The sequence below is a fragment of the Lonchura striata genome, chromosome 6, assembly GCF_050655825.1.
Source record: "Lonchura striata isolate lonStrDom1 chromosome 6, ASM5065582v1, whole genome shotgun sequence".
In the NCBI taxonomy this organism is placed as follows: Eukaryota; Metazoa; Chordata; class Aves; order Passeriformes; family Estrildidae; genus Lonchura; species Lonchura striata.
This window is the reverse complement of record NC_140708.1, coordinates 36,921,164-36,944,893: the sequence shown is the minus strand read 5'-3', so window position 1 is coordinate 36,944,893 and position 23,730 is coordinate 36,921,164. Positions and strand designations below refer to the sequence as shown.

At 40.4% G+C, this 23,730-nt stretch overlaps 2 protein-coding genes across 5 annotated transcripts; one reads left to right on the top strand and one right to left on the bottom strand.

The window, feature by feature from the left end:
- Positions 1–282: 282 nt before the first annotated feature.
- LOC110468450 (disintegrin and metalloproteinase domain-containing protein 9) lies at positions 283–16,266 on the bottom strand. Of its 3 annotated transcripts, XM_031505145.3 has the most exons (22): positions 16,064–16,266; positions 14,312–14,409; positions 13,358–13,434; positions 12,653–12,731; positions 11,811–11,887; positions 10,803–11,019; positions 10,373–10,438; positions 10,199–10,270; positions 9,684–9,856; positions 9,148–9,232; positions 8,139–8,260; positions 7,119–7,290; positions 6,289–6,378; positions 5,467–5,662; positions 5,254–5,359; positions 4,886–5,060; positions 4,413–4,493; positions 3,649–3,754; positions 2,866–2,998; positions 2,395–2,458; positions 2,011–2,063; positions 283–1,607 (listed from the first exon to the last, which is right to left on the bottom strand). In XM_031505145.3, exons 1-22 carry the CDS (start codon positions 16,131–16,133, stop codon positions 1,529–1,531), a joined length of 2,391 nt encoding a protein of 796 aa, XP_031361005.3. In that variant the 5' UTR covers positions 16,134–16,266; the 3' UTR covers positions 283–1,528. The 3 variants fall into 3 exon arrangements, with proteins under 3 accessions (XP_031361005.3, XP_085439049.1, XP_085439048.1); XM_085582923.1 differs by lacking the exon at positions 16,064–16,266 and having other exon boundaries at positions 12,653–12,767; positions 14,312–14,352; XM_085582922.1 differs by lacking the exon at positions 283–1,607 and having other exon boundaries at positions 1,801–2,063.
- A 2,405-nt stretch (positions 16,267–18,671) lies between these two features.
- C6H10orf88 (chromosome 6 C10orf88 homolog) lies at positions 18,672–23,623 on the top strand. Of its 2 annotated transcripts, XM_021526392.4 has the most exons (6): positions 18,672–18,846; positions 18,937–19,128; positions 20,073–20,145; positions 20,707–20,913; positions 21,600–22,069; positions 23,076–23,623. In XM_021526392.4, the coding sequence occupies exons 1-6, from the start codon at positions 18,692–18,694 to the stop codon at positions 23,302–23,304; spliced, it is 1,326 nt and encodes a 441-aa protein (XP_021382067.3). In that variant the 5' UTR covers positions 18,672–18,691; the 3' UTR covers positions 23,305–23,623. The 2 variants fall into 2 exon arrangements, with proteins under 2 accessions (XP_021382067.3, XP_085439042.1); XM_085582916.1 differs by lacking the exon at positions 18,937–19,128 and having other exon boundaries at positions 18,677–18,846.
- Positions 23,624–23,730: the final 107 nt, after the last annotated feature.

Here is a 23,730-nt window from a genome sequence, read left to right as displayed (position 1 = left end):
TTTTTTTACCAGTGTTTTGTTTTACCCATCTTTTACCCAATTCTGGTTTTACCCATTTTGTTCCCGGTTCTGGTTTGACCCATTTTTTACCTGGTTCAGGTTTGACCCATTTTTTACCCAATTTTTACCCAGTTCTGGTTTTAGCCATTTTTTACCCCATTCTGGTATCACAATAAGCACCAGAATTCTCTTCAGTGCCCCCCCGGAGCATCAAAGGCTGAGCCATCCCCGCGTGCCCAGCAGTGCCTTTTGTGCTGATCACAAAACAAAGGTACAACCAAGTGTGCTGCCCCTGAGGATTTATTTTAAATTGTAATGTAATAAATAAAATCAATGCCATATTATACTCGAGGTCTAAATGACAGAGATATTTAAGAACAATTTGAAATTCTGAGGGATTAAGGAAGAGGACACTTCCCTGGAAGACACAGACTTTTTGCCAGCAATCTCTTTTGGGTTCTTTTTTCCAGCTTTTCAGTGATGTGGCCATCTGAGGTGTTGGAAATATTCTCTCAGTGAGGCATTCCTGTAATTTATTCACTCTTTTCCCCAGTTTCTCCTGTGAAATTTGCATGAGCACAGGCAGGGTGTGCTGTAGTCCCCAAGGAGAGGTGGATCCACACCCACAGCTCTGCTCTTGGCAGCGATGTGGTCTCTGCCCTGCAGCTTCTGCTCCCTTCTGGTGGAGACTTTTCCCTGGATTTCCTGCATCCATCTCCTACACAGAGACATTTGATGGAGGCCTATTTGGAAAACTGTCACTGCACACATCCTCTTTGAAATCAGTGCTGGTTTCTGACTTTTCCATTTAGAATGACAAAATTAAATCTGTTGCTTTTGTAGTGGAATCAGTTTCTAGGAAAAATGCCGAGCTGCAACAGCCAGTAAACACTGAACCACTGTGGAGCTGTAGAGGTATTTCCCAATATCCCATATTTTCTGTAACAGAGATGGATGGGTTCTTTCAGACTTGGGACATGACCTGCAGAGTTTCCGGTGTCCCCAGGTGAGGTTGCTGTTATAAATTACCTGAAATGGAAGCTGACATGGCTGGTGGGTTGTGAGAGGTGGGCTGATGGCAGGCAGGTGTCAGAGCAGGGCACAGGGACTGTCCCCAGACCTGGCTCCACAGGCCCTGGCAGTGTCCCAGGAGAGGTAAAGTGCAGATCTCCCATCTTTGAACTGTGTCTGTGAACAGCTGAATTCACTTCTCTGTGGCCTGAGAGGGAGGCAGCAGCATGGGAGAGTCCTGTTCTCTCACTCTCCCAGCTTCAGTCCTGAGCACGTTGAACTTCAGGGTCTGATTTATAAAAGGTGAGGTAGAAGAGGCACAACACAGCCAGCAGCAAGCAGCAAAACACTGGGGTGTCACCAAATCTGTGCTCAGTGGCCCTTGGCACCCAGGCCTTCCAGGAGGGATGTGCTTTCCAAAGGCATTTTGGCTGCACAAGGAGAGCATTGAAATCCTTTAATTTGTTTTTCAGGCCAGTTACTTGTCAGAATTGGTTGAGGGTTCCCAAGAAACATTTCAGACAACTGGTCTAGCTGGGACTGGGGGTCGCTGGGGTCTTGAGGAAGCTGCAGGAAGCTGGGTTTGCACTGGCTGCCTGAAGTGTGGAAAGCACATTGTGTTTAGTATTCCATGACTTGAGGCACCTGACACTTCTAAACTGGTTCTTTACCATTTTTAAACAGTTTCTAGCATTTCCACTTTCCTCTCTCTGCCCCTTCCTCTTCCTTGCAGCATTTACCTGTGTTTATGCCAACATTCTTCCTTCAATCCTTTCATCTATGATTGATGCTGCATGAAAAATCTATTAATCTAATTAATCTATTAATTAATATAATTAATTAAAATTTAATTTATCTATTAATGAAATCTAATCTTTAATCTATTTCATGATTCTGCATGGAAAATCCCCCTAAGCAGGACACGGGACATCAATGACTTCACTTACAGCAACATAAGCACGGGAAGATGAAAAGAAGAAGATTTTAAACACTACAAACCTTGTACCAGGAAAATGCAATATGGTAAAAATATTGTGACTTGATGCAGCAGGCTGGAAAAAACATTGCAGAAAATCAGATTAGCAGAAAACACAAAGTGTAGATAATTCTTCAGTATTAAGCTAATGTCATTTTAGAACTGCTTCTCATTTGCTGGGGCTTTCTTCATAGTCTTGCAACATTTTGTTTTGATAATTTTTATTCAGGTTTATCAGAACTAGACCCACAGCCTGGCTAAGCAGCATCTCCAGTGTTTGGCCTAAGAAATAATAGAGGTGGTTTCAATGTATCAGAAAGTCACAAAGTCATGATTGTGTTGGAGAAAAGGCACTGTGCAGTTTGGATTACCCAACATGAAATAATCCAAGTCTCCATCTGTTTTACCTGAGTATTTCCTGTTTCATGACTTGCTCTGTTGCCTTGCTTTGGTTCCTGCCCATTGTTATCCCTGAAACAGAAACCACATCATCATGAAATCTTTCAGGGATGCAGCATTTTCCAAAGAGAAAATTACAGCTCAGAGCTCTGGATTCTGCTTTGAGTCCTTCTTGTTCTGGACTTGACAATTTCAATGTGCTCTGCCCCTGTGTCCATACAATAAAATTATCAACAAAAATTAGGAAAGTGCAATGGATTTGGGAAAAAATGCTTGAGAACAGACAGCTGGAGTGTCTAATTGCACTTCCAAGGAGCAGGGGATGTGCTGTTAAACTCCCCACTGCTGCTATTAGCAGGACAGTCCTGTACTTTAGGAGATGTGGATTTTTTTTGTGTAGATAAAGCATCCACCTGCCTTGCTGCACTGACCTGGGGCACCCTCTCATGTTGGAATAGCACCTGTCAGAAGGGAAATACCTGTGCTGTCCTCTGCTTTTCCTGCAAAGTTTTCTCCTTATTGCATCACGTTTAAATACTGCTACTGCAATGAGGATGGCTACAGGCAGCACCAGGAAGAAGAAAATCAGCAGCCCATCCCGAAGTGATGTATCTAGGGAAAAATAATTGAAACCATGGAATTTAAAATAATTAAAAAGCTATTAAAGCCTTTTTGTTTTGTTGTTGTTGTTTTAAAAAGTACAATCTTCAAATTGTTGTAGAATAAAATTAATAACTTCACTGAAATTTATAACATGTTGCAATCAGAAAAGTAGGATTTGGCCTTGTGGTATTACAAGTTCTTTCTGCCTTACCCCACCCTATGTATATGCAACATTTTTCCTTTTCCATAAAATGTTTTCAATAATTCTGAAGCAGACATTCATTTTTTATTTGCTTACCACAACTGCTCTGCATGTTTGCTTTGCCATCCTAAACTTTTAATAAATACAAAACAATTTTTCCCTTTCCCTTTTTAGTAAAATCCAATAAAGTTCTGCAGAAAGTAACACGGATTTTCCTCAGTAAACTAGAGATTATGAACTTTGCTTTTAGACAAAGAGATGGAGAACATTTTATGTGTAAAGGCCAGTGAAAGCTACTTCATTATCAAATAATAATGTTTGTTCTTCAAGTCACTCCATGATTTGGGTCTCATGCAATAGAAAAAAACATTTGTAGATTACTTTTATTACTTTTATTTATTAGTAGATTATTTTCTGAGCCCCTAGGGCAGAATGAGGGCCAGTTTCAGTGTCCTACCTGTGTGAGCTGGGCCACTGTCAGAACTGCCACCGTAGCCAGACTGGTTACAGAATGGAGGGGCCCATCCCGGATTGCAGTGGCAATTCCCGTTGTTGTTACACACCTACAACCCAAACAAGAGCGAGTCATCAGTCAGGCAGGGACAGCTCCCATTGTTGTCACACCCCTACAGCCCAAACACAGGGATTAGTCAAACAACACCACCCTGAGAGTGGCTGCTCAAACCTTTGGCATGGAGTTCCATGCAATGAATTGCATGTGGAAATAAAAAATACTGCATAGTAATGCATAGAAATACATTAAATATTGACTGGGAATAAGCTCTGCCCTTCCATAACACCCCAAACCACTGAGGGATTCTGATACCCTGTGGTAATTCTAAGTTAACATTTGTGTTATTTCCTGCAATTAATCACAGTCAGAAACCTTCTTAGTTTTACAATCTTTGGACCCCATTTTGATTTTTCATAGAGACATATATAAATCAGGAATTATCAGACTGTCATCCTCAAAGGAATATTTTCCTTTTGCAATTCACCAGCTCAGTAATATTAAAAAAAAATCCCTTGGGAAATTCAGATGAAATGCCTCTCAGTGCTAAGGGGTTTGCAATGTTCTGGCAACATGAATTACAGGAAGTAAGTGGATTTAACTTTTAATACAGATCAGAAAAAAGAAAGGCCACCTGCTTTGCTTTGCTGGTTATTGCTTAAATGCAGGGAGTTTGCACAGAAACAGGACATAAAGCACAATCTACTCACCCCTTTATTATTACACTTCTGCTTTACATCACAGCTGTAGCCCAGAAATCTTGCATCAAGACATTCAAAACCTAAACAGGCCTGCAACAAGTAATTAGTGTCTTGCAAACACAAAACTTTAAAAAATCCCATCCTTTTATAAATGTACTATATAACTGAATATGTTTACAAGTCTGCAGCTTTCACTTACATGATAAGAAAAATGACTGATACAACATTCAGGATTTCAGAATTTTATAACTTTTTTTGACTCATGTTTACCTAACTCTGTGGATGCACTTTGATGGAGTAATTTGAATGACTGATAATGTAGCACCCCAGTTTTTGAAGAGCCAATTAATTGTTTGCATGTATTAATCTCAAAAGAATTTTACTGTGTTATGGATATGAACAAGAGAGCCAGGGAATGTTTTTGGAAGTTCAGAACCTTCCACCTGGAATATATTCTGTCAGGCTGCTGTGATTCCTCTTACCTTGTTCTCTCCACAGGCTGTCCCATCATGAACTTGGGCAGGATCAGGGATATCTGATCCTAGGTCAAAGTCAGAGGACCAGCACAAAACCCCGGATGCATTATTGACAACGCTCCAGGCTGGGAGGTTTTGGAGACTGACAGATGTGCACTGCAGCTTCCCACACAGACTGTGTCTGCATGGAATAAAAGATACTCAGAGACAAGGTGAACAGAGTAAAATCACAATCAGTGCAAATCCATTCCATCTTTTCAGCTTGCATTAAAAAAAAAAATTATTTTAAATCCCTCACTTTAAGGCTTTGGAATAAATATTTTTTTATATATATTGAAGATTTTAGGGTTAGCTTTTATTTGGTGGTGACTTACTGGACAGGGCATTTCTTGTACACTCCACCTTTCATCCCACAGTTTCCAAACCTATCTCCTTTAATATTTGCTTTTTTAAAGCATATATCAGGTGCTTTTCGTGCCCCTGTAGAAAAAAGTGAATCTCAGTAAGGTGTCTGAAAATACCAGAAAGAAAAATTGGAAATGTCTCTCAGGAGCCCACAATGGGTTCACATTAAATGCCAACCATACCTTTGCCATAGATAGATTCACACTGTGAATCAAAGCTCTGGCACACCCCATAGTAGCAATAAGCCTTGTTGCTGCTGCATGGGTGCCCATTCATGATGTAAACATCATCTGGGCAGTAGGGACTGCTTCCATTGCAGTACTCAGGGAGGTCACAGACGTCTTGCTTTGCTCTGCACTCTGCTCCTGCCACTTTAAACTAGGACCAGAAAGGGAGAACACTTTTAGTATTGCAACAGAGGAAGTTCTGGAGTGAAACAAGACAACTGGGTGTCACAGGGACATCCTTCTTTTTTCAGGGTTTTTCATAGAACAGCACAGAGGAAAGAAAAAGAAAACAATTTATATTTCTGCTCCTTGTTTTTCCCACATGGAATGTGTTTAGAGAATTGTTTACCTGGGGTGATTGCTTGGTTGGATTCTGGTGAGGATTGTTTGAGCCTGATGGCCAATCCAACCCACCTGGGGCTGGACTCTCCAGAGAGGGTCACAAGTTGTGAGTTAGATATTGTAGTTAGTATGTATATATTTTATTATCTTCCTTTAAACAGTATATTAATATATTATAGTATAGTAATAATAAAGAAATAATTCAGCCTTCTGAAGTAAAGTCAGACATCATAATTTCTTCCCACCAGGTTCACCTACATTTTACAATAAGTGGGAACATTTAGTGATTTTAAGGAAGACAAATTCTCTTCTTACATGCTCTCTTACTGGTGAATGTCATTTGAAAATGTGTCAAGAAGACTAGGACAGCTCTCTTCAAACATTAAAAAATCTCAGTGAGTATTAACAATTTAGTTTTAATAAAGCAATGCCTACCTTGCAGTTTTTGCAGCACAGTCCTTGAGCACATTGTGAGCCAGGTGTGAGTTTGCAGGTGGCAGCATCACAGCAGGGGTTGGAGCATTCCTGTGAACATTGTAAGGGGGACACTGCTTTATTTCTACAGCCAGCAAAGTACTCAGCAGTTCATGTGGATGGACAAGCCAAAGTTTCAATAACTCTGTCAGATTCTCACATTCTCCTGCTTTAAAAAGAACCAGCAGATATTGTTCCTGTGTTTTATTTGTACAAGTCAGCAGAAAACACCTGATGGGTTGTGGCACAAGGATGCCAATGCAACCAGGGCTTGCTAGCAGCCTTTTGATTTACTGCTGCCTTTTTTGAGACACTTTTACCTTCTGAAGATTGAGCCAATACCTCCCATTCTTGGAGGGAGATTTTGACAATGCAAATGTGACTCCTAAAAGTAATTTTGTGTGGGCAAAGTTGAAGGGTTACAGTTTAAAAACCTGTACATGTTCTATAGACAAACAGTCTCTGCCATGGAACAGGAACATCCATGATGCTAAAACCAGCACAAAACCCAGTGATGCTCCCACACACACTGCTCTGAATTTCTCCTCTTTCTCAGCATTCTCTTTGCCTCAATGTTAAGTCCAATAGCCCTTAACTGAGTCCACATCAAAATCAAAGCATGATTTTAAACTTTGACTAATATTTATTTTGATATTGTTTGCAAAAATTCAAAATTACAAGGAAAAGTCCTCAGATAATAATGCAGTTAGGCCACTATTATATAGAAATATCATATCATATCAATCATATTAATCAACACAATAAGTATCCAGCTCAATTTCATGCATTACCTGTGGTTTTCCACAGTCACATTCTTCATTTTTATCAACCACATTATTACCACAGACAGGTTCTTTGTACACACTACTTGTTTGGGGAGGATTTCTAAGGCAGTTTCCTCCTCCATTTAGAATAAAGGCCTCAAAATCATCAGCGCTGCAGGTGCTGAAATTCCTGGATCCACTGGAAAGGATAATATTGTATTATTATAAATACTTTGCTTACAGGAGAACATACAACTCAAGCTCTTAAAATATTGTTGCTCCATAATAAATATTGTATTTAATAATGCTAGGAGATCATGAAACAGTTAATTTTTATTTCAATTTGCATTAAAGTGCAGTACTAGAAGTTTAAAATACTATTATAATACAAATGTTTTTAGAGGCCAGAGGCCATCAGATTATCTATTCTGGTGTCCTGTACGAAACAGGCCTTAGAAATTCTATACTGAGTCTAAAAATGTTTAATTAAAGAATATTCTCAGGAAAACATTAATCTTAACTTGGAGTCCCTAAGAACTGAGGCATGGTCCTTCCTAGAGTATTCCCAGTGTTCAGTTACCTTGATGTATTAATACAACAGGGGATAAATTAAATATTATGATTTTTTTTTCTCTTAAGGGGAAGCCAAAGAATAAATGAATAGAAGGAAACATAAGCCAATAAGTTTTTGGGTTTTTTAATTAACTGTTTAATAATTTGTTGCATATTTGCACAAACTCAGTGAATACATGTAAAGCATTCTCAAGAGGGTGAAAAAATCCCAGCAACATGCTATTAATAAAAAAATAATTAATTAAAAATATGTTTTTAGGAATGTTACAAATAAAGAATGATTGGATCAGAAAACAGATAAAATTTCATCTAAACTATAATTATGTCAAATACTAAGTCAGTTAATCCACCTCTGTGATCAAACAACTTCCCATACACTAAAGCTCTTCCAGATTCACAGGAGTTTCACAGGTTGGAAGGCATAGTCACTGCAAACAAAACAAATTATTAAAATGAAATTACTGGAAATCTTACTTATCTGTGCTGTGCATGATATAGGATGCAGGACACCTCTTGTCATCATGTTTCATTCCCAGATTGTGCCCCAGCTCATGTGCCACTACTGTGGCATGCTGTAAGATTTTGTTATGATTCAGCTGATAAAGAGAATCAAGTTTAAAAAAGTGAAACCATGGAAATCACTGTTTGCACCCAGAGATTTACTCCCACCACAAAGCTCTCAAGGACTATGAAGGCAGAATACCAAATTGTATTGTAAGGTGAAAGCAGCAAGGACTGACAACTCATCACTTTATTTTCAGGTAGGGACAGATTCTGCTACTCCTTCCCTGAGGATCATCTTCTGGTTTAGAAGTTGGCAGCTGGTCTGGATCACCACTGGAAGCTTTACTCTGTGTGATTCTGTTCTATTCTCTACACTGTTAGACACTGATTTCAAAGGAGTTTTCAACAACAAATGTACAGGTAAAGAACAGGATCTGCTTCTGAGATAGTCCACAATGTTGTGGAATCCATACTTTAAGGACAGGAACCTCTGGAGTTACTGGTTGTGCCTCAAGGATGGCAAAAAAATAGTTTTGTACTAATTTTTAATTTTTTTTTACCTGTTTACAATCCTTGTGTGAGGAATTCCAGACACTTGAGACTACAGTGCATTATGTTCACTTTCTATTTATTTAAAGAGTAAAAAACCCCACCATTATTTTGTAGCTGCACTCCTATCCCAACACCTCTGAGGTTATGAACTTTAAGGGTATAAAGATGAGATTATGCAATATTGAATTTGATGAATCACAAAAGATGACCAAAGATGACCAAAAGAACTTGTTGACGATTAAATGAGCCAAATTTGACAAATAAATTGGGAAGTACTGAAAAAAAAAATAAAAAAAAGGTGTAAAATATGCACAAGTCTTTACATAAGAAAGCCCATGAAAGAAATCAGCCAACTCCAAGACCAGGGTGATTTGACCAAGTAGGTCAAGGACCAGTTTCTTCCATAGCCAAATTATGATGTACTCACAGTGCTGATTGACCCTCCCTGGACATGTGAGCACACAGTGCCCACAAAAGCCATTCCAATGGATCCACTGAAAGAGCTTCTCCCTCTGCAACAAGAGCAGTTTAGAGGTGGTGTTAAAAATGGGTTGAAAGTTCACAATTTCTACTAAAAGACACTGACAAGATGGAAAGAAATATTGCAAGGTAAAATTTGGTCTTCCTGAAGTCAAGAAGGAATTTATCACCACAGCAGGGTTTCATTCTAATTAATAATGAATATCTGAATAAGAGCTTGAAAATAATGATCAATCACTTAAGTCTGCTGTGTCACTGCACTCAATTACAGAAAGGCTAAGGTGGGAAGGGACCTCTGGAGGTCACCCTGGTGTTGATTAACTCTTAAGAATCCATTATAGCTTCTTGTCATTTTTCCAGGTTAAACCATTTTGGAAGTGCAGAGGATTTTACTCTAGGTATATTTTAATTCATATACAAGCCCCAAATGATATACATTAACACTGGCAGCATGGCTGGTTTCCCCACTGAATGCAAACTTACATTATGAGGTGACCAACATCATTTCTTGAGCGCTTCAGAAGATCTTTCTGTCTCCAAGAAACAAATCGACTCAGCCCATCTCCAGCTGAACCATCCATTACAGATATGTGGTTGGCATCTGTCCAAACCTCTAATCCAACCAAAACAATCTGGATGTTTAATGGTCTATACATCTGAAAAAAAAAATTATAATTAACATCCCTCAGCTCTTCTGATGGAATTCTGAAAGATGACTTCATTACTACTGAGTAAAAAATAAGCTGAACATAGTGACCAGAACATAACTTCAATTTCTTTGAAACTCAATATATGATATTTGTAATTATAAATGAAATATAAAATATTTATAAATTGCAAACTAAATAAAAATATTTAGAATATAAAATGAAGTATAACTAAGAACACTCTGCTTCATGAAAGTACCTAAATATATCTTTTGGAAAGAAAGCTGCTGTTCTCAGAAGTTTATATCATAACATAGAAACTACTGAATCCAGGCAACTTATCAGACCTACCCCATCAACATAATTAATCAGCTCCACTGTTTCCTTTTGCACTGCAGCGGGATCAGAATTCTTCAGCAAAAACTGTAAAATACCATAACAATGTCAGAGGAGAAAATCTAAAACAGTATTAATTATATAATTACAAAACAGTAAAATGTATTTGGCCTTGGATGATATGATTACCCTGTTGTGATCCACAACCACAAATAATTCCACGTAGCTTTTCTGGGGCAGGACAGCTCGCTTCTCCTGCAAATGAGAAAACACAGAAAATTAACATAATGAGTTTGCAACATTGCATTTTGTAACGTGGCCTCAATTTGTGTTAGATTACCACATAAACATCTCTGTGTCAGTAATTCACACTGGGATGCATGAGCTGAATGGCAGCTTGTGCATTTCATGTCCTGGCCAGACTCTGCTCAGTGAGCTCTGTGAGATCCCATTGTGCTGATCTTCTGTTCCAGGATTTCCTCAGCAGGGCTCCCACCAGCTTGGTGTCCATGGAAATGAAGGCCACAAGGAAATGACCTGCCAGGCCAGTCCCACCTGTGCCAGAGCAAGAGCCCTGGAGATGCTCTGCAGCTCAAGGGAGAAACAGAAATCTATTTACCCTGAGGAGCCTGTCCCTGCTGGAGGTGCTGTTTGATGAAAATGTGTATTTCACAGACTGCTTCACAAACATCTCATGCTCCAGGCTGCCATTCAGCACCCCACAGTGGAAGGGGATACCATGCTCATCTTCCAATTCATAAAGCACATGTTCAAATGTGCTGGATGTGTTGAGGGGCTCCATTCCATACCATTTGCCTCCAAGGTAGAGAATTCCCCTAACAATCATAATAGAATGAAACATTATTTAATCATTTTTTTCCCTTGTGATGACTCGATGAATGAATAACAGCTGGATACTTAGACACTATGTTAAAACAAATTATTATTTGAAATCATATTAATATGGGGTAAGTTCAAATGCCCAATAAAAGACAAACAGAATTTATTTAAAATACTCAACAAGTGTGGGCTTCTTGAATCAGTTAGAAAAGGAAGGGAAAAAAAGAGAATAAAGCCAAATTGTTGGTAAATAAATCTGGATTGTGGGTACAGAACTGATGCAAAGGGCTCTTTCAGCCCTTATCTCTATTCATTTAAAGGACTGCCAGGATATGTCCTAATTTATAGTGACATCTCTCTGTGAAACTTGACCTGAAAGATACATGAGTGAATTTTATCTCATTTGTGATTTTATTGTATTTGAAACACAAAAAACGGTTCAAATTTGGACAATTTTTTTCATGGAAATGGTTTGTCTTTTGAAATGTGTCCATTCATAAGACAAAGCTGTTTGCAGGAGTGTTTTAAGTTCAACTAAAGCTTCACCAAGGGAAGTTTTTTTTTTTCTACAAAGGTATCTCTGGTCATGACATTCACATCAAGTACTAGAAGCCTCAGGTCATGCCCACGTGCTGCCTATATTTATTACAATTTCTTTAAAGTTATTTTTTTTCTGTGAAGGAATTTTGGAAAAAGGGAAAAAAGTGAGAGTTTAGGGAAACTATAAAACATATAATGAATTTCAGCTTCATCAAAAGGTGAAATATTAAAAAAAAATAGGAAATACCTAAGGCCATCACATGTGCTAAGAGCAAGTGTGGAGTCAGGAAGTCCTTCAACAGTGCCATAATAATAACAGTGTGTCTGAAATGCAACAAACCCACATAATTAGTGACACAACAAGGTGGCTGCCTTCATCTGCAAACCTATTTTCTAACTAACTATATTATTTGCATGACATCAGGGCTGGCTGTTAGAAATTTACAGAGCTCCCTACTTGGAAAGTAATCCTGACCTTCTTGGAGAATATCCCTTGACATGAGTACCTGAAGTATCCTTTGATCCCTTGGTTCTAGAACACAGACAGCTTTTTAATTTAACCCATCACCATATTTTATATTTTTATAATTTTTTTATAGAAATTATAAAAATTTTTATAAAATTGTGAAACATTTTAATCTACATTGCTCATCCTGCTTAAGAACTGCACTGAGATCTTTCATGCACAAACCACCCAATAAAGTCTCACTGAGCTCATGTGCAGTTTAAAGAAGAAATCAAATTTAGAAGTATTTATAAGGATTGTTTGATTCAGGATGTAAAAACTATAGAGCTTTGATGCTGCCAGTGTACTTTAAATTGCATATTATGCAAAGGTTGCTCAGATTCAGGCTTGGCATAATCTCCTGGCAAATCCTTTCACACCTTGGGGAACGGGGGTGCTGCACCCTACAAACAGCCCAGTCCCTCGTGAACCTCATCTTTAGATCACTGGTAACTGTTAAAGAGAAATACTCCACTGTGAAAACTCACAATAGTCTCATTCCCAGCAAATATATTTTTTCTTGGCTTCCCTGGTTTTTCAGAGAAAATTCTGACACAAAGGGGATGTTTTATTATGTACAATACCTCATTTTTGGATGGTGTTGCCTGCAGTTTCCCATTTTCTCCATATGTGTACAGCTTGAAGTCATCACTAAGAAATTTTCTGGAAACAAAAATAAACTACTGCTCTTTCAATGGTCTAGAAACAAGAAACAAGTCAAGAGTCCTGGTAAATGCTACATTCTGCTAGCAGCACACTCAATGCTAAATTATTATTAAAATACAAGCACATAAAAAATACTTTAAAACAAGCTCGAATTTCTGGAAAATAAGTTATTTTGAAGCTCATTATTATGTTTTTTAACTAAAATATCCATAGAGAGGAATCTAAGCAGGCTCAGTTGCATAAGGACCTGACCTATTACAAGCTCAGGAATGAGGAATAAGAGAAAGAGAAACATTTCTTAAAATACAGCAGAGCTAAAACCCCTCTGACCTGCTAATAAAAAACTAATATTAAACTGAATTCTAGTTTTTCCTTAGGATTTTCTGAAATGTTCTGTCTTGCACTGCTAATAAAAAATTATCAAAATAAATTTCTTCAAAGCTAGAAAAACTATTATTCCCTTCTATTTGCAAGATACTACCATAACAGAGACACAGTATTTAACTGTAGTTGCTACAATCTGACATTTAAATGGTTTCTTCTAAATTTTTTCAGTATAAAAATGCTACTCTGTATGCAACTAACCCTGAAACAAGACAATTCCTTAGAACACTATCACATACTTATTTTTCTTCAGTTTTAGGAGGTATGTTCCATTTCTGGTTTTAATTGAGTAAGAAAGATTGTCATCTGAATGCTCCTGAAAACAGAACAGAACAAAATAAATCACTTAATTAGGTGATTTTTCTATTTGGTTTTGTTTATTCCATGTTTGCTTGGCAAGAGAGGCCCAACTACTGTGTGTGTTTTAAGTAAAAACCCACAAGATTCCTAACTCTCAGGCTTCCATATTTCAAACTCTCAGCAGCAAAGTGAACATTCTTTCCTATGTAAAGTGTAAATGCCATGAATCTATATTTTTATTTAGACAGGAGGGCACAGTCCATGAATGCACTCTTTGCTCAGTACCACATCATGCTTTGTGACACTCCTTCTGTAAATCAGATAAACGAGTCCCAGGCTTTTATCCCCTAATTGGTTTGCACAAAGATGACTAATGTAGTTTCAGTAACAGTGACTTCAGTAAAGGAACTTGGTATCTGGCACAAAGGGAAGTTACCTCAGAACTGAAGAATTAAGGCTCAGGTTTCTCTTCTAACTCATCTCTTAACCTGTGCCACTCTCTGGGACCATTTGTGTCCTTTGGGTGCTACATGGCTGAAATCCTCTGGTTATTATCCAAAGATCAGAACACGGCCAGCATGGATGTTAGCTCAGATTCAACATCTAATCTGACTCAGAAGAAATTAAAATATGCTTCATGTCCCTTCTCACTTCTGCCTTACAAGGTCATTAACAGGATTAGAAGTTTGGAAGGTGCTCAGAATACAATCACAGGCCTTTGTGGGAACAAATTTACTTAAAACTAGTTGAAAACACTAAGAATCAGAAGAGAGAGTGTGGGGCACATTTAATTACAAAAATCTCTATATACCATCCATTGTATGTTGTGGAATGTAGGACAGTGTTTTGAAAAACAGCAACAATCAGAAAAAAAGAAAATCAGAGTAACAAACCTCATGAGAAAATGGGGGATGTTTCTCTCTGCCTGTCAGACTTCGAGGAATGATTATTTCTAATGTAGAAAGTCTGGATGTGTGTTCAGAGGATATACCTGAAAATAAAGTTAGAAATTGGTAAATAATCAGAAAGGACAAGGCATTATGTTGGCACCTGCACAGTGGTGATAGACAAAAGCCTACTCTGATCCAGCCAGAAATGGAGAAAGAGTGAAACAGTTCAGGAATGATCAAACTGACTTAAAAAAAAAGTTACTTCAGATTAAAGCTGGGGTCTTCTGGAGCACACAAAGAGAAACTATCAAAGCCGTTAAACAAAACCTTAATTCTCTCATATTCTGGATTATTAACTTTGTGACTTTGTCATATTTTCTTCCATGACTGACACTTTTATCCTGATGTACCACAGAAAATTGGGGCAGCTGGCCTTCTGCTTTCTCCACTGTCCTGAATAAGGAGCACTTTTAGTTGTCCTCTGGATACAATTTGTCCACCTCCTGTGTGGAAGAAAACGTGGCTCACCACACTGCCTCCCACCTGTTGCCTAATCTTGCATTTTGTTTGTTCTAGCAACAGTCAGATCTTTGCAAAAGGTTTGTAACCTTTTACATGATATCAGAATTATCTCCAGAACAACATGCTAATGCAGGAAGCTAAAGATAAGAAGGCTGCCAAGTATCTGGTTTCAGGTAAGTGGTTTTATAAAGACAAAACCAATCTCCAGTGACCTTTTAAAAAATTGTGTGAAGTTGAATTAATTGTCCTTTTTCTTGTCTGTTCATCAACTGGTTTGATCAACAGAGATACAACCATTGCTTTTAAACAGAATCAACAATAACATGAGTTTTAACAATGGAAGTGGTTTCTTCTTTATTAAATTGTTATTTTCTAAGGAAACAAAGAGATTTCTTCACATTTATAGTAGTACAAAGTCAGCTTCCTCATTCCTGTGAAAGGAATTCATAATTGCAAAAAAGTCACACAACCAGCCATTCAAAGTGGGGAGGGTTCTCCAGTGTAAGGATGATCTCTACCTGCTAGATAGCATCAGGATTTTTAAAAGCTAGGTGCAGGTAGTATATATTTAACAATACAGGCTGCAATTGCAATCAAAATGTGGAAGCTGATATTAGCAAACCGGTCTGAAAAGAGTATCAGCACTTGATATTGCGATTTTGCTCTTAATCTTCAATAATTTTATTATCTAAATCACAAAATCCATTCTGTTTCATGAGTGAAGTGTATGTTGAACTAACCATGGAGATGCTCTTTTAACAATTCAAATTTTGACACCTGAAAGAAGGAAACCATCTTTGATGCTTGTCATAAAAATACCAGTTTCCAAGAAACATTTCAGGTATTACACTTAAATCTAAAATGTGAAGCCAAATCGTAAATGGAGATGAGTTAATGAAAAATGCCAATGAAATTGTAGGAATTTCCCTCACATCAGTGAAGAAGAAATATTTTTCTACAGTGTCTGCTATTGATGAGAGTGACAGCAACTCCAGTTGTCACAACCAATGTCCTGCACAGAAAATGATGGATTTGCATACCTATGATATCCAGGAGGAAAAAAAAAAAACCTACAAAGAGCTCAACTATAAAAAGTTTCAACCTGTAATCTTTTCCAAGATTCTCTCAATGAGCAGGGAGAGCTGTGGCTCAGTGTTAAAGGTCTGCATCGCTACAATCAGGGTCCAAGCAGACTTGGAGAAAATTTCTGAATATACAAAAAACGAAACTTACCTTTTATCCGAAAAGGCTTTCCAGTTAAAATCAGTCCAAAAGTGAACAAAAAGAAGCTGTGCATTAACATGACTTCCCAGAGAAACTACTCCAGCATCTGAGCTGGCTCTGGCTGCTCTGCAGGGAACCAGAAGAAGGAGAACCGTCTGCTCCGAAGGGAAACAACAGAAAAAGCTCTCTGATACTGCATCTCTGCTGAGGAAATGGGAAGTAAAATTTAATCCACTAGGCTTCTGAGAAAACTGGTCAGACAACCTAATGCAAATAAAAAGCAACACATTCTTAAATGCTGATTGGAGAGTCCCGTGTCAGGATCAAACTGGTTTATTCTAAAGGACTTGCATCCCACGGAGAGATCCTATGAGATTAGAAACACAAAATATTGCTACTGACAAATGCAGTGTTTAGGATGTTTATCCAGGCTACTGCCAGTTCAATAATAAACTACTGTGAATCAATTTACTCTTTGAAATTTCACCTTCTTGTGTTCCATTTTTCATCCTTACTTTAAAATATAATGCAATGAACACATTAAAATCCCCCAAAAATAGGTTCTACCCATTCCCTTCTATGTTAAACACAATTCTCCTCACCAGAAGTCCATAATTTTGTGCAGATCTTTGCTCTTCCAAGATCAGTCATCTTCCATGTAACCACATTGTCACCAAGAGCAGAAAATAAATGCTTCTAAAACTGGATGAGTTTGCAAAGCATTTCAGAAGTATCACACACATTTAGAAACACAAAAATGAGGCCGAGACAACACACTCAAACATTTACATTAATTAATTTTAATGAATTCTTTGATTAAAGCAGAGAAAATTCAGTTTTCCATTGCTAATAAATCCTATTAAACAATGCCTTAAGTGACAAAAAGCAGAATGCTTGGCTGTATTTGCAGCATTAGTTGGTCAAAGCCCGTTCAGATCAATTTGCTGAGAGTCACAGACTGAGAACAGCCTGAAAATTCCTGCACTGAGCACTGGTGGAAGCAGAACTTGACACCCCCATTTGCTGTCTCTGCCACAGCCTCAGGAGCAGCATTCCCCAACTCCAGAAGCTGAGATCCTACTAAAAATTAAATGAACTCATCTTTTATTTATGGCCTCTTTTATTCATAGCCTCTCTCCTGTGTGGTGCACTATCAGGATGTAACTCGGGTGAATCCCGCTGCTCCAAATTTTGACATATTAGCGAGTTTCACAGAACCCAAGAATCATTTCAGTTGGAAAAAACCTTTGAGGTATTGAGTCCAACAGGGGAACATGTTCAGTGATGGATAACTCTGTGGGAGAACTTTTTCCTAATATCCACCCTAGACCTCTTCTGGCACAACTTCAGGGTCAGTCTCTTCTCCCAAGCAATCAGTGACAGGACAAGAGGATATTGCCTTAAGCTGCACCGCAGAAGATTTAGGGTGGACATTACTAGGAATTTCTTCTCAGGAGTGATCTGACATTGGAATGGGCTGCCCAGGGAGGTGGAAGAGTCAGAGGTGTTTAAGGAAACCTGGACGTAGCCAAGGTATGTTTGGCACGGTGACACTGGGTCATACATTGGACTCGGGTTATCTCAGTGGTGTTTTCCATGCGAATTAACCCCGGCTCTCTGTGCTGCCTGGGACATCCCCGGGCTGAGGGTGCCGTTCCTGGGGCTGAGGGGGCCATTCCCCTGGGTTGAGAGAGCCATTCCCCCGGGCTTAAGATGCCATTCCCCAGCTGAGGGTGCCATTCCCTGGATGAGAGTGGCGTTCCCCCCGCCGAGGAGCCATTCCCCGGGCTGAAGATGCCATTCCTGGGTTCAGGGTGCCATTCCTCCGGGCTGAAGATGCCATCCCTCGGGCTGAGGGTGACATTCCCCTGGGCTGAGAGAGCCATTCCCTCGGGCTTAAGATGCCATTCCCCAGCTGAGAGTGCCATTCCTCCTGGCTGAGGGTGCCATTCCCCGACTGAGGGGTGCCATTCCCTGGATGAGAGTGGCGTTCCGCCAGCCGAGGAGCCATTCCCCGGGCTGAAGATGCCATTCCCCCTGGCTGAGGGTGCCATTCCCCGGTCTGAGGGGCCATTCCCCGACTGAGGGTGCCATTCCCTGGATAAGAGTGGCGTTCCCCCAGCCGAGGAGCCATTCCCCGGGCTGAAGATGCCATTCCCCGGTCTGAGGGGCCATTCCCCCTGGCTGAGGGTGCCATTCCCCAGCTGAGGGTGCCATTCCCCGGTCTGAGGGGCCATTCCCCAGCTGAGGGTGCCATTCCCCGACTGAGGGGTGCCATTCCCCGGATGAGAGAGTTGTTCCCCCAGCCGAGGAGCCATTCCCCGGGCTCAGAGTGCCGTTCCCAGGCTGAAGGTGAAGAAGCCGCTCCCCATTCCCCGCTCCCCTCGGGCGCTCCCTCAGGCGGCCCCGCCGCCGCCCGGCGCGCATGCGCGGAGCGCGGCGCTGCGCAGGCGCTGCCGGCCGCTGAGGGTCGGCGGGTGCCGCTGCCCGGCCGCTGAGGGTCGGCGGGTGCCGCCGCCGGCCGCTGAGGGTCGGCGGGTGCCGCTGCCCGGCCGCTGAGGGTCGGCGGGTGCCGCTGCCGGCCGCTGAGGGTCGGCGGGTGCCGCTGCCCGGCCGGGCGCTGCCCGCGGCTCCGCCATGTCCAGCGGCTTTGCGGCGGCGGAGGGGGAGGCGGAGGAGGGGGCCCGGGAGCCGCGCTGTGTGTCGGCGCTGTGCTCCTGGCCCTGCGCGCCGCCGGGCGGCCTGGCCCGGGCGCTGTGCCTGCGGCGGGGTGCGGGGGACGGCGAGCCCGGGTGAGTGCGGCGGGCGGCGAGAGGGAGCGCCGGGCCGGGCCGGGCGGGAGCGGGGCTGGCGGGACAACGCGTGTGGCTTCCCCCCCGCAGCAGCGAGGCCGTGCTGGCGGAGCGGCGGGAGGGCGGCGAGGAGCCCTGCGAGCTGCGGCTGCAGTGCCGGCCCGGCGCCGAGATGGTGTCCGTGGGGATCGTGAGCCAGGCCCGCAACATGGAGGTGTACGTGGGCGAGGAGTACTGCGGCACCGGCCGCGGACAGAGCCGCGGCGCCCGGCCGGCCCCGGGGTGAGTGCTGGGCCGGGCTGCGGGCAGCCTCGCACTCCGATGTGGCTGCGAGGCGCTCCTGCGGCTCGGGACCCGATGTCTGTAACGAGGCTGAGAGAACCGAGGTTGTTCAGCCGGGGGAAGACCCTAGAGTCATTTCCACTGCCTAGAAAGGCTGCGAGAGAGCTGGAGAGGGACTTTGGATAAGGGCTTGGAGAGATAGGATGGGTGGAATGCCTTCACACTGCCAGAGGGCTGGGTTAGGTGGGATATTAGGAAGAAATTCCTCCCAGCAGGGTGCCCAGAGAAGCTGTGGCTGCCCCTGGATCCCTGGCAGTGCCCAGGGCTGGGTTGGACAAGGCTTGGATCACCCTGCGATAGTAGAAGCTATCCCTGCCTATGTCAGGGGTGGCACTGGGTAACTTTGAAGGTTCCTTCCAACCCAGCCCATTCTTGGGTTCTGTGAAAGTCTCTTCGATAAGTAGTCATCTCACACTTCAAAGAACAAGAGAGAAGATTTAAAAAAGAAGGTTTTGTTTTCCCCTTCAATACTTCCTTCCATGCTTTGCCCGGGGAAATAAAGCGATGTTTCTGTTTTGTTTTTAAGCCATTACATGGCACATCTGCTGCTTAATTAGCCAACTAGAAACCAGCAGACTCAGAGCCTCAGGGAGGATGGGTGAATAATGGACTGAACCTCAAACGCTTCTCAGTGCAAGCACACATACAAGTAATTTTTACATAAGTGATAAGATTCATTACAAGTTGCATATAAGCATTAAAGTTGCTATTAGAAAAAAACTGCTAAAAAAGAAACTAAAAGTGCTGTTGGAAACCATAAATCTGTATTAGAAATGTGTTCCAGTCAGTCTTGTTTCTTATCTAAATATTTACCAATATAGTGTAGTTCTACAAAAAAGTACCTTGTAAATTGATGTCACTGCTTGTTTATTTTATTCTTCTAGTGAAACTGAAGAGGTTACTTTATACCACAAGTACCTTAAGTTTGAATGCCCTGCAGCCTCCTGTAGAATTAAGGTAAAGAGTTGAACAGAATTGTTTTATTTTTCTTCTGTTTTTTTAATCACTTAATCAACTAAATTGCATTGCTCTTAGTAAAATTATTGGTTTTATACACTTCATCTCTTCACATAACCACTTAAAAATCTGTTGGCTGGTGCTTTGTCTTGATGGCAGATTTCTTCTTTTAAATTGGTATCTCAATTTTCTTTTCATGAAGACTTTTTATGATACAGAAAATTTAGTCTTAGAGAAAAAAAAAACATAAACCAGATAAACTGCAGATCTGTGAGTAGAACTGTCAGCTCCAGGGTTAAATAAACTTGTGAAAATAATGTGGCTACTACTCTTAAATGCTTAGAAAAACTTTATGTATCTTTGGGGTACTTAGGCATCTCTGTTCCAGTCAGAATTTTATGGGGAATAATAGCAAGAAGACATAGGCTTAATTTAACTGGAAAAGAGTTCATCATAGTTTTTGCTAAGACTCAAAGAACAATGCATTTTCCCCTATGTACAAAGAAAACATGAAATGTTTTTTTCCTCTAACCAAGGTATTTTTTTTCCTTCTTGCAATAGCTGCTCTCCTTTGGTGAGAAACACAGAGTACTCATCAGTAAAATAATTCTAGACGTGAAAGCAGTGTCTGCAAAACTAGCAACTGATTTTCCTTCACTAGGCTCAAGCATAGATCTAGACAGAGTGCAAACTATAATGGAATCCATGGGATCTAAGTTGTCTCCAGGTGCTCAGCAGCTCATGGACATGGTTCGGTGTCAGCAGAAAGTAAGTCACCTTTCCACAAACACCATCTGGCATTTCACCAGTTAGGAGTGCTCTAAAAACATTCTGGGGACTTTTAATCCACACTTACTGCCATTTTCATCATGATTTATCTGTTGCCATTCAGACGAGTGCAGTGAATAAAGATTGTGTTCTCTAGGATGTTCTCTAGGATGATGATGATGATGATGATTATTATTATTATGCGTTGTTGTAATTTTAAGCTTCACTGCCAGCCTGCTCTGCTTTTGCCTGTTTCCATAGTCACTGCTGGTCAAGGATAATGGGCATTTTCCCTGGAATGTTTGGGGTGTAGATGGGCTGGTTTGTCTCTTTAATTGTCATTATAGCCATGCCACCTCCAATTAAAAGTAAAGTGCTCTCACAGAACATTTTCTTTATATCCTAATCCTGCAAAGTGGGCTGTATCAACAGAATCCTGAATCCATCTGATGTAATAATTCAGTTTTGGAGATACAGCATGGTAAAAGTGAAGCCAGTAAAGCTCTTTCTTACTTAGATGCTGACAGGATAATTAACACTTCATATTTACAAGGAATGTAGTTCAAAACTACTTTGAAAATGTCTACTAGTAGAATGCTGGGTTATAAAGTATCTATTGTTATTGCTGTATAATTCCCAGTATATTTGAAATCTCAAATACTCAAATGGGTTTTTCTCCCCATCAGAACAGTTTCCCTCTTGGAGACAAACTCAGTTGGATCATGGGGAGAAATTCTGATTTTGGAAGTGACCGTGCAATAGATGGATTGCACAGTGCAGCTCTGCAGTCATCACTGAGTCCATCAGCCAGTGAACCTTTGCCTGTTAAAAATCACTTAACAAGTGAAGCAGTGTATAAGGATTTAAAAATAACTCGTGATCTGAACTCAGAGGTACCTGAAAGAGAGAATACTTTGGATTCTGAAAGACTTCCTACCCAGCAAAATGCAGTTGACTTCAGGAATGATTTGAAAGTCATGGGATCTTTGCAAGTGCAGCAGCAAGCAGGTGAAAGTCCAAACGTGGCCAACCCACAGGTGCTTCTTCCTTTTCTGCAAAACCTGTGCACTCAGGTGAATCACCTTCGTCTCAAGGATGGAGAGAGGCACCTTGGCAAGAGTGCAGTGGCTAAAGCAGAAGGTGTTCAGAGTGCTGGGTGAGTTAAGCTTGGTGAATCTCTCAAAGTAGTATTGACTATTTACTGACAAGTTTAAACAAAAAGTAATAAGCATTTTCTTCTCATTAGCAGCAATAGTAAATCTTAGAATACATGGTTTTGAAGGCTTTGTGGTGATGAACATTACAAATTTTCAATTTCACAATTTTTTTGAATGTAGGAGTTTTTTAGAAGAAATCACATCATTTGTTGTTACTAAACTGGTTTTTATTCTACCTTAATTTAATCTTATTTAAAAAGGATGTTTCTTCATCCTTTTAATCATCGTACACATTTAACTTGTCTTTCTCATCTAGTATATTTTCATTGTGATTACTTTTACCCCTAAACTCTCACACCTTCCCTTTTTCACACAATGTGACACAATCTTTCTGCTCTAGAAAGATTAATCTGTATCATCCCATTGATGGTAATTTGTATCATCCCACTGATTTTCCTGTTCTTCCTCACTTGTTGGCATTTACAGTGCAGGTGTCACAGTTACCCAGTTTGGTACCTCTGGAACAATAGTGGAACTTGTGAGATGTAGGAATCAGGATTTAATGGAGACAGAATATCTCAGCTCCAGTATTTTTAAAGAATGTAGGTGCAAACCCAGGGAGTTGCATAGTTTGGATAATTCTTGAAGCACTTCTGCTGACAAGGACAGTCTGTCATGCTGACAGGATATAAACTCTGTGTGTACTGTTGACTTGTGTTGATTTTGTTTTATGAAATTAAGCTCTCTAATGCATAGTTGAGCCTTTGAAAAAACAAGGTTGAAAGAAGATGACTATATACAGTAGCATTGTTTATGAAAAGAAATTGAGATTTAAGTGTGGCAGGCAGGGTATTTGCTTGTACTGGAAACCTAATGCCTTCCAAAGTTTATTACCTAATAAATGAAATTTTACATTTAAAGGATGTTTAGGTGCCCAGATCTCTATATTGCCCCTTGTCTTTAAAAAATAGGTTATACTTATTCTTATCTTTGCTCTTCTTACAGAGTGGAACAACAGCCTATTTGCTCCTATTTGGAAAAGATCATTTCAAAAAACTTGGATCTGATGGAGAAAAAACTAATGGACTATATTGACTGCCAAATCCAGGCTCTTCAGACACACATAGACAATAAAATGTTTCTCTTGATGGACTTGGTTCAGAACTCAAAACCAAACAAAATTTCTGAAGCACACTATGATTCTAATGAGGGGTTTTCTAATGGAGAGAGGTAGAGGGTTTCAATGTGAATACCTTGAGTAATTACACTTTACAAAGCTTAGTATTTATGCAGTTAAAATTATGAAGAACCTCAGTGTTGTTAACTTGCATTTTGTTACTGTAATTCTATCCACTGTTGTACACACTTGTTAGTTTTATGAAAGATCTTAAGAATATGTTTTTTTTTCCTAAATGTAACAGTTTTGTATGCCCTTTGAGGCTTATTTATTTAAAGAGCATTGCTAGAAGCTGTATGAACAGTCAGTCCCCCAGCTCCAGTTTGAACAGTGGAGTACTCTAAATAAACTGAGTTACTGCTTATCTTTTTACCTACATGTAGTCAGCTCGCTTTTTTGTATTGTGTTAATTTTTGATATGAAATGTGTTATCAGTAGAACAGAATGCAGTTTGTTCTTTTGCTTTGTTGGCACTCCCGTTGA